Consider the following 16528-nt stretch of genomic DNA (forward strand, 5'->3'; position numbering starts at 1 on the left):
TAAGCCGCTTTGAGCCTCCTTCGGGTAGGGAAAAGCGGCATATAAGAACCAACTCTTCTTCTTCTTCTTCTTCTTCTTCTTCTTCTTCTTCTTCTTCTTCTTCTTCTTCTTCTTCTTCTTCTTCTTCAAAAGGCAGCTAGATGGGAGGGGCAGTGGCTCAAGCAGGGGAGCGGAGGATTGCTTTGAAATGTCGGAAAGGTCCAGGCAGTGGTGGTTCTGGATCCTTGGAAATATGACACAGAGCAGTCATGGCTTCTCACTCTTCCTCCCCCGTATCTCGGACTTCTGTGCATCTTGCTCCTGTCCAGCCATACAGTTAGAAAGCGCTGCGTTCTTCCTTGGTCACTACTCTGTAGCCTGTAGTATGAGGAAGCCTAGCTCTTCAAGGACTTACGCTCTCCTTTCCTCTTCCAGGGAACTTTGTGGACCCGAGGGCTGACGATAAAGGCTTTGTAAGTGACAAAACCGCTGAATCTATCACTGAGGAGGACGATGACGTGTTTGTGACCTCCCGGACTACAGAGGACTTATTTACCGTCATTCACAGGTAAGGGGGTTCTCCAGAGCCGGGCCAGCAGTAGCATGCTGTGAGAGGGGGGCAGCTGCCAGAGTCCAGTGTATCTGGTGGGCTACATTGAGAGCCCAAACCCCCTCCGCATAGATTCCCTGTGAGAATCGCATCCTCACATCTGTTTTGGATTTTAGAAAAACGGTGGTGGGACGGTACAGAAAAGACAAAAGGACAGGGAAAAGGCCTCTACAACATAATTGTATCTGTCGAAGACCACCGTGTAGTACAAAATGAATAGGACAGAGAATGTTTTCCTTTTCTTCCCCTTCCGTATAATTATCTGACTTGCTTACGGTTTGTGTTTTGTGTTCACAGATCCAAGCGGAAGCTCCTGGGCTGGAAGGAACCCAGCGATGCCTTTGGGAACCGGAATTCCCAAATGCCCTCAAAGAACGCGGGGGGTCCGTTGAGCAACGAGGGCCCCCCTGCGGGGAGCACAAGAACCTCCAGCAGGAATGAAGACTTTAAAGCCCTCCTCCAGAAGAAAGGGGGCAAGGGAGCCACTGGCGCCCGCACGTCCGCAGCCGAACTGCTCAAGACCACCAACCCACTGGCTCGGAGGGTTATGACAGAGTTTGCTGTGGATGGGACAATCCCGGGCCCAAAGGCCACGCCCTGAGTGCCATTCAGGAAGCCCCGCCTCTTTGTGCAGTGCCCTGCCCTGCCCTGCCCTGCCCTGCCCTTGGGGAGATCTGTTTGTCTGATGGTCAGGGTGAGCCCGCTCCTGTTGGCATTTCTGGCCTCTTTGTTGATCTATTGGCAATGGCAAAACTCTTTCCTGATTTTTGCTGGGGGGGGGGGGGGGGCTTTTGATTTCAAGCGAAGTGTCTTAAATGTAGAGCACATATATCCCCTATGGAACCAGCCCGACACTCTCGCCGTTCGGAGAAGGAAGCCTTGATCTCCTTTTCCCGGTTGGACGGAGGATCTCACTTGGATGTTCCTAGACAGGGCCATCGTGAGTTGGTGTTCAGCTTCCCCAGTTGCACGAGGCGAAGCAACGCTTCCTTGTTCTTTCTCCAGGTGTACAAATGGGGGCCCCTGCTCCTGCTCTGGTTCCGTGTCTGCAGCAAAACTAGCTTGGAACTGCTCGGTTTCTTTTTTAGCATGTGGTACTTCCATTGGCTTGTAGGATGCAATATATGGCTGTCGTGGCTTTAAAAACAAAGCAAAACATCTCCCTTCAAAATGTGACCTTGTCACTTTTGAGGACGGGGATAAGCTGGACTGGAAATCAGGTTCTGTCCAAAAGATGGGCTGCAGAGTTGGCACCTGATACTCTCCCAGGACCCCGTGGAAGATGCACACAAGATTTCTGATCTGCTCCCAATAACATCCAGTAGAGATTAGCAAAACCTCAAGGTGTCATCCAGAAACAAACAAAAAAACTGGATGCTGTTCCCAGCAGCCCGCATCATGCAGCAGACCTGATTTCAGGCTCAGGAAGGCAGTTGACACAAATGCTGTCCATGCTCCTTGCAGGACAAGAGAAAATGCATGCCTGCCCCCTCTTGGCAGAACAGCCCGAGTGGGAGAACTTGTTCGGTGCAAGACAGGGAAATGACAGGCCTGGTGCTTGGGCACCCTCCGGAGAAGCAATCGGTGACTGAATGGCACCCTTCTTAATGTCTTTACACAGGGCAAGGTATCAGGGTTCAACGTTGGTCAGAATAGCTTCGTCTTGGCAAGGCTGGTTGTAGATGTTCCTCAGATTCCGTTGTATTGAACTGATAGATGCAACATCCCTGAGCTCTTTGGTCCTTTCGTCTTGAGTGAAGAAGAACCAAAATCTCTCCAGCCCTGCCGCAGACCACAAGGCAGAGGAAAGTCAGCTGTTGCCCTCCTTAGTGGCATCCCATGGGCTACCAAGCAGTGCCTCCACACAATCCATAACCGTCACACTGCAGGTCCGGGACACTAACAGCTGCCAACAAGGGCTAACCACAGAATGATAGAACTTGATGGATCATCAACGTATTTTAATTTCCGGCAAAGTGTGGGCTTGTGCGTTTTTTTGCTTTCAAAAAAAACCCTCTCCTTTTCGAGGTTCACTTGCTGCAAATCATGAACGGCCTGGAGCACCTGCTCCTACTCTAGGGTTGCAGCATGATGATAAATGAGGACTTCTGGGCATCACCCTGCATGTTGGGATTTGCCCCAAGTGAACCTTAGGAAAGAGCGTCACTCAAATTGCATCAGGAATTTTATATGACAGCTATATATCTGTGTGTGTGTGTGCGTAGGTAAGCTGTTTCCCCATGCTTCATTGCACTGCAGGGTGACCAAGAAGCTGATCTAAGGTTATGCTGAAAGGAACAGACTTAGTCCTCAGTGGCTGTGATCACTAGAGGCAGAGGGCTGTCTAGTCCACAACCTGGTGACCCAAAGATATCCCTTTATACTCTTTTACCCATGTAGAGGTGGATAGAAACCATGTGGCTTGCACAGGAGAAAATAACCTAAGCCGGGGGAACTGGGCTGCAGTTAGGGCAGAAGCTGTTCTCCATTACGGCCCGGGGGAGGTGTTTGCAGTATTTCTGTATGTGTGGAATGTACAGAACACTCCTGCCCTGCCCTGCCCATTCTCACAACATATGAGATCTCCCTCCACTCCTGTGGATATCTCCTGCCCCTTGTAGCAAAAGGCAAAGTTTTGCTATTGTTTTTATGAATTACACTTTATTACCTTTTGTGAGCTTGTTGAATTTGCCCCTCTGCTAAACAGCAGATCAACCTTTTTGGGGAGGGGGGCATGTTTACAGTCCGTGGCGTTTCCCACCCGTTCACAAAATTAATGGCCTTATAGTGATTGACTAAAAGAAGAGTGCTTCACGATTCTTCCCTTTATTACCTGGCACCTTGCCCCATCTTTGCCCACGTCACCTAAAAAGCACTGATAATGGGGGGGGGGGGACTCCAGAACAAACAGGTGTGCATTGATAGAGACAATCAATAGAGATATCCTGGTTTGTAGCTACTGGCCAATACAGCCCTGGTAGTCTAATATGCTGCCCTCTACTGGTCAATGCTGGTAGTATCTGATTTCTTCCCTCTCCCTCCTGTGAATTCTAGAGTCTGGCTTAATTCCCATTATTGAATTTTTAAAAATGGAATAGCAACTTGGGAGGTTTGGAGACATAAATCACCCAATCAATCATTTTTGCTCTACATGTAGAATAAATGAATTATGCTACCAGGGAGCCCTGAAGGAATTTTTAACCAGCAGTAAAACTGGCCAGGCATACTGGATTCTCCAAAGGCCAGTGGTCAAGACAAAGCTGTTTCTCCAGGTGCTTTCACATGCAAACAGGGTACATAACTGCTTGTAAGACCAGAAACTCCCCAGGCTTAAGTTCCCAGAAGAACATGAAAACAGGAAGCACAAGTCTTTTTTTACTTTCTGTTCCAGCATTTGTAAGAACACGTGGAAGGAACTTGGCAGCAATGTGGCCTATAGAGGGGTGGATCCAACCATCCTTAGAGGAGTAGCCTTCGCTTCCTCCAATGGAAGAGCCGCTTAAGTCGGAGGAAGGCTTCCAACTTGAGCCAAAAAGAAAGGTGAAGTATAAATATTTAAATAAACAAACTTTGCTCCGTGGAATGGTAGAATCCACCCCAGTAATTGTCACTGAGAATCTGTGCATGTGAATGAGGGCGCATCAAATCTGTGTTACAAATCCCATCTCCTTTGGCACAGATACGGGACTCTAGACTTAGTGGGGAAACGAACACAGAATTTGACACTGTCAGTAGTACTTCCTTGTAGTTTTCTGCTGTGGTGAAATCCTGTACTTGTGTTATTTCTGGTAACTCCAAGAGCAATGTAATTTAGGATTATAACTGGTTTATTATCTATTTTAGGTCTTTGGTAGTCTTTCCTCCATAATGACTTAGGAGGGGGCTATCAGGGCATTAAGTCAAAACCTTCTTTGTTCTTGTGCCTGCTCTTTACTGCAAAGCTTGTTTTAATAGCATGCTTACTCTCCTTGTTTTCTCCCCAACATTCCTGGGAATTGTAGTTTGATGATGCTCTCAGAATTCTCTGCCTAGGATCGCTTCTTAACTGAACTTCAAGTCCCAGAGTTCCCTGCATTCAGGAATGACTAGTTAACATCTGCCAGGTGGATGTACCCTCAGTGTTCAGCAGCAGGGTACCTGCCTTCTGGCATGGGTGTCCTCAGCTCTCACTCGCCACTGAAATCCAGGTTCTCTCTTAATAGAAGTAGCTCTTTCTAGACCCCAGGTGCACCACTTGGTGGCTCAAATTGGGTATTGTACATAGCAACTGCCTGCCTGGGACCTTCCTCTTGCAGGTGGTGGGCACAGACTGATTTTATTTTTTAAATAACCAAAAAGTGCCCCTATTGGAACAGGGTGACCGAAACAAAGATAGCAGCAAGCCGTGACTTAACTGCTGACGAATAGTGAAACAGGGTGTCTTTTTAAAATAATGTAATGCAGAGCTTAGTTTTTGTATGAATCCCATGTATTCAATCCAGTTTTATCGTACCCGAATACCCTTATGAACGCAGGCTAAACCTAACTCTGAATTACAAGAAGTTTTAATGCTCTCTCTGACTTCATAGTGAGTTGTGTTTCTGGGCAAGGGAAGAATGCCATAGCACCAAAGCTGGGCAAACCAGCACAAGTTTTGCCTCAGGGGTCTCTCTGCCACCTTTTGCAGGTCTTGTGGTCTCTGCAAAGCATTTGTGGATTGTGATATACTGGGGGTGGGAAAAGACATCATTAATTGTCAAAGCAAGCCCGTCTTCTGTGTGCTGGAGAGGAAGGGTTTGTGTTGTCACGCACATGATGAAACGTGAGTTTAGATGGGAAGAGTTTGTCTTATATAATGCCGGAGAACACACACACAATTTACAGAAAAGCTCAGGAACCCTGCAAGGGCTACACTCCTAACAGGAAATTGTGCTTCTGCTGAATCAATCATGCAGAAGACATACATGGTAGAGCCCCTTCTGGACTCTGCCTCTGCAAGGGTGGGGAATTGCACATTATCTTGTGTTAAACATACCATAACAGGGCATTACCTTCTCCTTGATGATTTCAGCTTTCTATGTAAAGGGAACTGCAGGGTTTTGAAACATTCAAAGAGGCACTTCCCACACCTAAGACCTGAACTGATCTGATCAAGAAGAGGGATGACACATAGTTTATTCCACACATGACAATTGTTCCTCAGCCTGTGAGCCAAAACATGCTTGCCTGGAAATAAATTCCATCCAAGACTTGCTTCCAAATAAAAGTGATTAAGATCAGGGCATTACGGCTCCATATCCAATAATGGGGATTCTTTCAATTGGGCCAACTAGTTATCAGCATTATTTCTGCTGCTAGATGGCTGAAAGAAAGCGCTCAGAATCTTGCATTTGGGCAGATCAGAATGCGTGAACCATTTGTCCCTTTTTTAGGAAGATTTGGGTTAAAACAAAAACTGCCTTGAAGAATTGCCAGAGCCCAGCTTTGTTTTTGAGAGATGGAAGTTAAGTAATGCTGCTGCTTTGGAGGCAGGGATGGGGCTAGATTTGGAATGGTGTAACATCTCGTTGTCTCTTCTTTTTGCAAGAGCTTGAAAAACGTGGGCCTTCCCAGTGTCCCCTGGAAAACCCTTGAGGAAGAACAGCTTTAGTGCCTGGCTTCTTCCGGTGATGCAGAGAGGCTGCTGCTGCTTGCTGTATCAGCTCTTAGTAATTCGCCTCCAAGTCCGGGCTATAAGCTGTGAGGTGTGCCAGTGCAGTTTGGGGCCACCTGAACTCTGTGCCAGGAGCCATGGTGACCAAGACCCTGCTGGAGAGGAGACAGAGAGCCAAAGGCAATTTTGAAATTAAATTTGATTCAGGAGGTGACCTGAGAAAAAGACCTACACCAGGGGTAGTCAAACTGCAGCCCTCCAGATGCCCATGGACTACAATTCCCATGAGCCCCTGCCAGCATTCGCTAACTTAGAGACTGCATTCGCTGGCAGGGGCTCATGGGAATTGTAGTCCATGGGCATCTGGAGGGCCGCAGTTAGACTACCCCTGACCTACACCATCCATCTGAACCAATCTTGCATTCTCTCAACCCAGTAGGGCCACAGTATATGTGAAGATCTAGAAATCTTCTCATTCGCAAGGACTCCTTTGTCTTTCTTTGCTACCAAGCAAGATGGCTGTTCCCTTTTGAAATTTAGGAATGCAGCTTGAGTCAAGTTAGCATAAGCGCATAGGTGATGTCATCGCCAACCAGTGGAAACCGGAGAAGGGTTGTAATTCATGGCCTTAGGCCAGCAGCAACACACTGTCATAGTCTTGGCAATGCAACCGAGGCTGACGTATTGCTGTGGAGGATTTCTCAGCCTCACACTCCTCTTTGCCCAGCCTGTCCTTACATCCCACGAGATTATGCCCCTGCCCAAGAGCCCTCGGGAATCTCTCGAAGCCTCATGAGATTTGACCCTGTAGCTGCTAGCTGATGTTGTGGCCCCCTGGAATTGACCCACTGGCAGATCCTTCAGGAGCCCGGCTGCCTGGGTGATGATTCTTCATGCCTCTGGCTCTTGACCCAGCTCCATGTTCTCCTGCAGCTTGAGTGGGCCCAGGGAGTAATTAGGTTTGCAGGCAGTTTGAATGCTTTAAACAGGGGTAGTCAAACTGCGGCCCTCCAGGTGTCCATGGACTACAATTCCCAAGAGCCCCTGCCAGCATTCGCTGGCAGGGGCTCCTGGGAATTGTAGCCCATGGACATCTGGAGGGCCGCAGTTTGACTACCCCTGGCTTTAAATGTAGTATTGGAAGTAGAAGAAATGCATATGGTCCAAGAGAGTGGAGAGATATTGTGTTTACTCCCCAAACAGGGAAAACCTAGAGTATGTGCTGTTAATGGAATATAATTTATATGCTACTTTTCCCCCAACTGAGGGCACGAAGCAGCTTCTTTAGCATCCTGCCTTTCTCCATAGAGCAGTAACCGTAGTGATTCACACCTGCAGTCAGTTAAGAGGCTTATCTCAATTAGCCTGACATAACTTTTATTCACTTCATTTATACCCGGCCTTTGAAGCAGCCCATGTTCTTCTCACAACCTCCTTTTGAGGTAGGCTAGGCTGAGTGTGTGTGACCGGCCCACGGTCACGCAGGAGGCTTCCATGGTAAAGTGGGGATTTCGATGTGGGCCTCCCAGTTCCAACACCCTAACCCCTACACCAGTGGTAGTCAACCTGTGGTCCTCCAGATGTTCATGGACTACAATTCCCAGGAGCCCCTGCCAGCATTCGCTGGCAGGGGCTCCTGGGAATTGTAGTCCATGAACATCTGGAAGACCACAGATTGACTACCCCTGCCCCCTACACCACAGAGGCTTGAGTCTTCCCAGTGTTAGAAGAGCCACGCCAGAGTCCGGCTGGTGCAACTTTTTTGGCAAACGTATGAGTAGGTGCAAGATTTTACAAATCTTCCTTTTAGTTTTGCACATTGTTACATGTTGTTGTCACGGTCTTCTGCTAAAGAATGGTGCCTTCATTTCCCCTGTGATGTTCATTAGCCGGGACCCGACAAAATGTGTCACGCAGGGGGCCTCTGTATTGGATTCAGAGGTGCAATAGAATTATTAGAAAAGGGGTGGGGGGATGCGTAACCCTTTCCCCATCTGCCGTTTTTCTCCCCATCTTCTTCCCGCCTTGCAGAGCTTCTATCCAGCCGCTCCACTGATTCTTCTCCAGTTTTTCCGGTTCACATAAAGGGCTTTTGTGGATCCTTGCCTACAGAACAGAGGGTCTGTTCGTATGTAATATAGTCACTGATTGGAGACTGCAATAATAAATTAGCTCAAAGTGGAGGATTTAAAAATACACATATGCATTTGACCGAGTCGTGGCAGGTTATACCAAACTAGGAAGGTACATTCCATTTAACGAAACAAAGGGTTAAACCAGCCTTTCTCAACTTTCTTACTGTTGCGAAACCCCTGAAACATTCTTCAGGCTTCCAGAAATCCCAGAAGTGGCGTGATCCTGCAGAATATAGTTGTGAAGCAGAGATGTATAGACGGGGCCCCTCCCCTTCCCACCCCCTCCAGGGCCATCATTGGCCATTTTGGGGAGGGGGAGGGTCAACAAGATCATAGGTGGTCATATCACTCAATAGATGTTTAACACATTTTTATAAATGTATAAAGAATTAATTTACGCCCACCCCTTTCAGGGCTGACAAGAAACCCCAGGGTTTCATGAGACCCTGGTTGAGAAAGTGAGAAACATTTTATATACATATTAAAACAAGCCAATCTGCCCCATGTTCATACACTCAGCCAGCTCTACGACTGATTTTTTTGCTAAGAAGAATTAACACGTTTAATGCTTTGGTGTCAGTCATACAATTAGACAGCAAGTTTGGCATTGGAGAATGCGCATCCCACAGGCACAGATGACTCTGGAAGGTACTGGAAGGTTTTGACCATTTCCCCAATCTTGGGAAACAGCTAACTGTTTGCAGCAATGTAGAAAGATAACTGAATCCTTATCATTTAGAGTTGCCAGCTCTGGGTTGGGAAGAACCTGGAGAGTTTGAAGGTGGGACCAGTAGAGGTGGGGTTTGGGGAGGGTATAATGGGGTAATGGCCTTCTAAATAGCTATTTTCCCCAGGGGAACTGATCTCTGTTGCCTGGAGATGAGCTGGAATTCCAGGGGATCCCCAGGTCTCACCTGGAGGTTGGCATCCCTATTACCGTTTAATGTTTTATATCCATTCTTCACACAAGCTCAAGTGTAACTTGCATTACCTGCAAGTCATCGAGAAAAGCTCCTCCCTAAATCTTCAGGAATTTGCCAACCATGATTTGACACCCTCTAGTCATGTGTAGGGTGGTCCTAACTAGTTCTCAATGTCTTCCGGATCTTTGTACCAACCTCCCCAGGGCTTCCTGACCTAAATGCTTTGGTCCCATTCAAATAAATAGCGTGTGCTTAAATCTTTGTAAATAGAGTCTGTTTAGCCATTTCCTTGTGGCCCTCCTCCCTTGCAGAAACCAAAGCCAACTTTCCCTCCCCTGCCCCTCACCCTAACTGGAGCAGCACAACAAAATTAGAGTCCAATAGCACAAGAGCCTCTTGTGGCGCAGAGTGGTAAGGCAGCCGTCTGAAAGCTTTGCCCATGAGGCTGGGAGTTCAATCCCAGCAGCCGGCCCAAGGTTGACTCAGCCTTCCATCCTTCCGAGGTCGGTAAAATGAGTACCCAGCTTGCTGGGGGGTAAGCGGTAATGACTGGGGAAGGCACTGGCAAACCACCCCGTATTGAGTCTGCCATGAAAACGCTAGAGGGCGTCACCCCAAGGGTCAGACATGACCCGGTGCTTGCACAGGGGATACCTTTACCTTTACCTTTAGCACCTTTAAGGCTATTGAGATTTATTCTGAGCTTTCGAGTGCTAGAATTAATCTTTGTTGGTCTTAAAGGCACTCGAAAGCTCACACCTTGAATAAATCTTTCTTGGTTTTAATGGTGCCACTGGACTCTGATTTTGTTGTGCTACTTCAGACCAACACAGCTGCCCTCTTGAATCTATCCTTACTGGAGTAATTCAGTTCTGTCTTCAATTTTGTCCTTCCACCGAAAGTCTCCCCCCCCCCCCAACAAGCAGTCCCGTGGTGTCACCCGAAGCACAAGCCCAGCTCCTTTCTATTAATAGTCCTTTGTCTCTTGGGAGGTGTTGCCTTCCCCGTCTGCTCAGATGAACCTGATTTTGCTTTTAAAGCGGTGATCAGCTCGGCTGCCTGCCTCTCCTTCCTTGGCTTTAATTACACGTTCCTCTATCCGTTGCCATGGATTTGTACAATTAAGGCTGTAATTAACATCCTGGCTCAAACATTCAGGAAAAATGTATCATAAAAATGCACATGCTTTGTTGATTGTTAGATATAATCCCCCACCCCTCTTTTTCTGTTCCTTCTTTTTTTCTTCTTCTTCTTTTTCTGGCTGCCCACCTAGGGAGGCGGGAGAGGTAGGACACAGTGCTGTTGGGAGCCTTCTGCTGTTCCGGGGTTCCAGCTGTGTGGTTGGGTGCTTATGCTCCCTCCATCCCTCCCCCTTGCAGAGCAATTCGCAACCAAGGTGAATTTGAGAACAGACTCTGTGTGCAAGGTGGAGTCTTGTCCGTTGCAACCCCTAAGAGCTGCTGGTCCATCTTTCCATACCCCCCACCCTGTAGAAGGCATTCTGGTGAGGCCAGACTTATGAAGGCAGGCTGCTGGCCTTCGTAGTTTTAATGGAGAAACATGGTTTTTGTTTTTTCTTGCTCAGAGGAACTACAGGACTACTTTTACGTCAAAGGCATCAAACGGTATCTGTTTGCCCTGACATTCAGCACCAATGTTGGTGAGAGAAGGGCTTCAACATCATGCCTACAACATCCCCCTCTCCAATTTTGTTACGTAGAGCAGGAGTAGTCAACCTGTGGTCCTCCAGATGTCCATGGACTACAATTCCTATGAGCCCCTGCCAGCAAATGCAGGAGGACCACAGGTTGACTACCCCTGATGTAGAGTTCTGTTCGACTCCAAAGCTTGCATGCTATTTTGCATTAACATAGCCAAGAAAATTTTTGTGCGGATTGCAGTTTGTTTTGGGATTTGGAGATCAGACCTGTACAGCTGCAAAACGACTTTTTCCTAAGTGGCTTATGAGCCAGGGATAAAGGGTGTGGCAATTAAGTAATAGAGAGGAGAAGGCAATGTGCGTGTTCAGTCTTAGAGGGGGGGGGGGGATTGGAATCCTGCACTGAGCTAAGTTGAATTCCCCTGGCTGTCCTGGTGCAAATTAAATCAATGCTAGTGTTGCTTGCTCTCTAGTTAAGAGAGGGGACCAGAGCCTGTGCAATTCATCCAAATTTTGACTTGCAGAAAAGCTGCTTATCTTCCTGTGTATACTTCCCAGGTCTGTGTGCAGGATTTTCAGAGAATGTGGGGGAGGTTTTACAATACATTCCCAAACCTTCATAAAACATCTTAATTATTTCTTTTCTCACTTTTTCTTGAACCTTTAACACTTTTTCTATTATTTATCTCATACCATTGTTAATAGGCCTTCGTTGATTCAATGAGTAGCTTTCTGGATTTTTCCTTTTATTTAATCTTATTATCAGGGGGGTTAACCCCAACCCACCCCACCCCACCCCTTGTTTCCCGCAGATTTGTTCCCGCTTGCTTTTCTTCTGAGCAGTTTCTCAGGATCCTGCATCGAGAATTAGTCTGTGCTTTTGCGGGGTGCAGTTTCCAAAATGTACGCAGCCATGTCTCCTAGTACTGGTTCCCCCGGGTCCTGAATTTTGACAGAACCATCCTGGGAAGACCGGCCTCTCTTTAACATCTGCAGAAAGTATGTGGCATTGGGGGGGGGGCAAAATCCTCCACTCTGAGTTCTTGATCCTTATGGGACATTGAAGATACCAACGACAGACCTCTCTAGAAAGGGGGTCATGTTGCGCTTGAAGGAAATTACAGGCTTGCTCCCAGTGATGCACATGGTGCCAGTCCACACTGCGGGTGGCAGAACAGTGTGCCATCCAAAAAAAGATCCCTGCAAAAAAAGCTAGGCTAGAACCCTGCTCCTTGTCATTTTCATGCTGGGGACTTTTCTTAAATGTGGATGGACTTACAGGTGAGTCCCCTCCTGCATTCTGAAATGGTACAATCTGCTGGAGTTTATTGCCTCATTGAGGTCTCTCTATGACCGTTTATGCACTCGGCACGTCACTGCCCCAGCTCCCCTGCAGGAGCTCTAATCAGGGGCGGATGATGCGGACAAAGCCAAATGCTCCTTCGTGTGGGTGCAGGAAAAGGTGGGGCAACCTGCCATGACTAAAACTCCAGCCTGCAGCCTGACATGAAACCTCCAGGGCATAAATGGTCACTATGAGTCTCTGAACATGCTTATATCGAGAACCAAAACCATATTCGAGCTGTCAGATGGACAGCTGTGAGCACTGTTTCTCCCGGAAATATGTCTCTAGTTGCCTATGTTGGTGGGGACCACTCCTTTGCCTTTCTAGAAGTTAAAGGATTGCATTTGTGTTGCACAAAGCATGAAATGCTTACAGTCAAAGAAGAAGGATTGCAAAGGGCCTAAAAGGAACACGTTGCAGAGCTGTGCTTGAGAAGGCAGTTGATAAAGTTGAAAGGGATTGCGAGGACTTCCAGGGGAAGGTGAACTTCTGGCTAGGGATGTAGAGTTCCCTGGACGATTTGTGTATGAATCTATAGCGCTGCCCTGTATGTCATTAAACTGGGGAGCGACCACCGTCTCCATGGCACAACTGGTGCATACTGCGAGGAGAAGGACAGCTGACCTTTCATTCTCACTGATAATTTTCACAGAATCATAGAGTTGGAAGGGGCCATACAGGCCATCTAGTCCAACCCGCTGCTCAACGCAGGATCAGCCCAAAGCATCCTAAAGCATCCAAGAAAAGTGTGTATCCAACCTTTGCTTGAAGACTGCCAGTGAGGGGGAGCTCACCACCTCCTTAGGCAGCCTATTCCACTGCTGCACTACTCTGAGTGTGAATTTTCTGGCCGTCATTGGGGCTTGAAGCCCCACTCCCATGCAAGCAGAGCTTGCTGCATTCTATCAAAATCCAGAGCAAAAGAATCCTGCAAGAGGTGCTATCTTGGTTTTCTTTCTCCTTGCTTGCCCTCCTTCTGCCCAGGTGCCCTTCTGTGGTACAATTGGATCAATGCTTTTGGTTTCAAATTATGGGGGTCAGGCAAAACAGACTCATGCCAGAGAGGTGTGGAGGGACAGCGATTCCCATTGCCTTTGTATCTCAGCCTTGTTACCCCAATGGAAATGGCCATATGTGAACCACCAGTGGAGGCTATTGACTGTCCTGCTTCACTTAGAGATAGGGAGGACAGAAATGGTGCAGGGAGGCAGAGCCCAGAGCCTTGCATATAAATCCTTCCTCCTTTTCTGTGCCTGCCTTGCCTCTGGGACCTGGAGTGGGGGCCGGAGACAGTGGGAGCAGAGCTGCCCATAATTCTCCCTTGCTTCAGAGATTTCTGCACCTCACCCTTCAATCGAAAACTCAGGAATGTGCTGAAGTACCAATGATTGCAAATTTTAACAGCTTGGATTCTCTTCACTCCCCAAGCAGATGGCACCATAGTCAGGACGGAATGGATATCCTCCCAAACTGCCCACCCCATCTTCCTGGTTGAACTTCTTCCTGACTCTAGAGCCCCTTGCTTGTTGGGGAACCTTCTGTGGCTTGGATGGCCACAGTATAAAAGAAGGAGATGGGTGGTGGGTGTGCATTTCCCCTCCTGGTCTTGAAGTCTTTAATAGACATATCCTAATCCGATCCACCCCATTTCCTAATTATAGTTAGCGTAGGTGTGGGGCTCCCTAGATGTTTTAAAGGTCTTCACTTTGGTAAACTGGTCATTTTACACTTTTGTCTTTTAAGTAAATCATCAGCATTTTTAATAAATGTATTTCTTTACATCAAATAGGGTCCATTCTGCACACATTGGATAATGCACTTTCAGAGTGCTTTTGCAGCTGGAAATTCCTGTGCGGAACAGGATAATTTACTTCTAAAGTGCATTGAAAGTGCATTATCCAACGTGTGCAGAATAGGCCTAGGAAAGGCATTGCAATTAAAAGGCTGGATTCTGAAAATTGAATGGAATGTTTTGAGATTTAGGATGACTTCCCACCCCCCCCCCCTCTCTTTTTTCTATCTGAGAATTTGTTTGAAGGTGACCAGTTGGCCTCCACTTCTCATTTGGGGCTAAGCCCATTTACTCAGACTCTCCCTGGAAGAGATCCTGGCAGAACTTTTCAGCCTGGGCTCTGCTTGGCCAGCCTTTGCCCTGCACCCACACCATCAAACCCCAGCTCTTCCTTTTTTCCTTGTCCACCTCACCTCTCCCAATATAGAGACCACACAAGTGGCAGCGGAGGAAGGGGGAAAGTGGCAGGATGTGCAATCAATCAGCATCGCTGATCATTGCTGCAGAGGTGTGAATGTACTCTTGGCCCATTTCTGGGCCGGCAGAATGAATGTCGAGAAGTCTCCTTTCTCCGAGGGTAAAGAACTGTTGACCAGTCCGAATGTACTTTGAGGTCCTCCCATCTCTCTCTTGTAGCTGAATCATTGCCACAGGGCAGCATGCATGGGGATGGGGATGGGCGGGGGAAGCTCTCAAACAATGCGTTATGGATCATTCCCCCATAAAGGGCTTTAAACGAGCAAACTTGCTTCAAATAGTAGCTCAACCCACGAATGTATTTTGGCTGCACACACAAAGCCTGAGATGCGAGCGGAAGCTTTTTGGCAAAGGCCTGCCGTGGTGCAGGCTGAAGTCAGGAGGGTCACTGCTGGATGTTTGTAAGTTGAGCCAGAGAGAATACGAATGGCTGAGGATGTGTGGCCAAGAAGCAACAAAGCGCCAATAACCTTGTACAGTGTTGTATCCGACTGCTCAGGAATAAAATATTATTAAAAGGTGGTGAAAATGAAAGACGTTAAGCAGTGGCTCAATAGGACGTGATTGTGTTACAGTTTTGTACAGACAGCCCAAGTCCTGCTAGCAAAAAGGCCCCGTAGAATCATAGAATAATAGAATTGGAAGGGACCTCATGGGTCCCTTTTTTAGGTTTCCATGAAAATAGGTGCCTCTGAAAACTTTTAGGGGAAGGGGGGGCTTTTTTAGAGCTGAAACCACTTTAAAATGGAAAATACTATTTGATCCCGACACCATGTCCTTAAAAACCCAAAATCCTCATTTTACTCGAGGGTCTTGGTATTATTATCTACTCTTCTAGCTAGGTTATTTTTTGTTCGTTTGTTTGTTACATTTTAAAAAATGCAAAATATTCTTTTGCAAGCTTGCATCTCTTGAGAATCTGGTATTTTTCTCCCTTGCTCTCTACACCTAAGTGGATTTCAGAAAATCTTTTTTCCTGGGGTGTTTCTGTAAAGGTAACACTGATGTCCTACCTATACCTATCTAGCTATCTCTATATTTGTATTAGTCTTATGGTGAGCCAGTCCCAACAGAGACAGATGCATTCTTGACTATTTTGTGTGCGTTGACGCCAATCAAATTTGGGGTGCATGCCCGGGTTTTTGAATCCAGCACTCCAATCCTTGCCACTGTACAGTATCTGGAGATGCATACAGGGACATTTTTTTTTATATTTCTGAATGTTGTACTTTTTAACTCTTGCAAGCTTGGTAATACACTATCTAAATGACATAAAACTTGGCTGTAAGTCTGATGAAATTGCCTGGGAATCAGCTGGCAGGAAAGAAAGGGTGGGAGAGAGGGTCATTTGCTACACTATGAGCAAAGCATGACTAGAAATCATGCCTGACGTTTTTAAGGCATGCAAGGTGCTTCGATAAAAGGGTCTTTTGGTGTTCATTGCTCAGTACTCTCTTACAGTACTCCGTTACCTTACCATTCACATATTAATTTCCGATTACCCCTCTCCCTCTTAAAGACAGCACGGGGCAGTATGTTAATTCACGCTGGTCCATTTTCAACCCACCTGCTCCTTCCCTCCACTCCCTTAATAATTAAACCAGGTAAGTGCTGCCTCCATTTGAACGAAGTCCACTAACACTGTAGGGCAACTTTCCATCTCTGTAGTATCTGCTTAGAACATCAGTTCTATTTTTGTAAAATAAATCTGCATTGAGAAACCAAGGGCTCAGACGGTGTTGGTGTCCTCTCTGGAAGTCCCCATGCCCAAGCATTGAAAGAGTCTCCTGGTAGTACAACAAAAGCAGGTAGTTAGCCATGCGCTTTACATTCTAGGGCAGGGGTAGTCAACCTGTGGTCCTCCAGATGTCCATGGACTACAATTCCCACGAGCCCCTGCCAGCATTTGCTGGCAGGGGCTCATGGGAATTGTAGTCCATGGACATCTGGAGGACCACAGGTTGACTACCCCTGT

At 47.2% G+C, this 16528-nt stretch overlaps 1 protein-coding gene across 12 annotated transcripts in view; it reads left to right on the forward strand.

Moving 5' to 3' along the window:
• The window catches only part of NHSL2 (NHS like 2), a 118329-nt gene extending 102051 nt beyond the window's left edge, over nt 1–16278 (forward strand). For 11 of the 12 annotated variants that reach the window (XM_077308859.1, XM_077308862.1, XM_077308863.1 and 8 more), the window contains 2 exons: nt 415–547; nt 887–16278. In XM_077308859.1, coding sequence (XP_077164974.1) covers nt 415–547; nt 887–1190 — 437 coding nt within the window. In that variant the 3' untranslated portion in view covers nt 1191–16278. The remainder of the gene's footprint in view (nt 1–414; nt 548–886) is intronic. The other variant, XR_013226370.1, reaches the window with a different exon arrangement.
• Nucleotides 16279–16528: the final 250 nt, after the last annotated feature.

Source organism: Paroedura picta, chromosome 13 (genome assembly GCF_049243985.1).
Source record: "Paroedura picta isolate Pp20150507F chromosome 13, Ppicta_v3.0, whole genome shotgun sequence".
In the NCBI taxonomy this organism is placed as follows: domain Eukaryota; kingdom Metazoa; phylum Chordata; class Lepidosauria; order Squamata; family Gekkonidae; genus Paroedura; species Paroedura picta.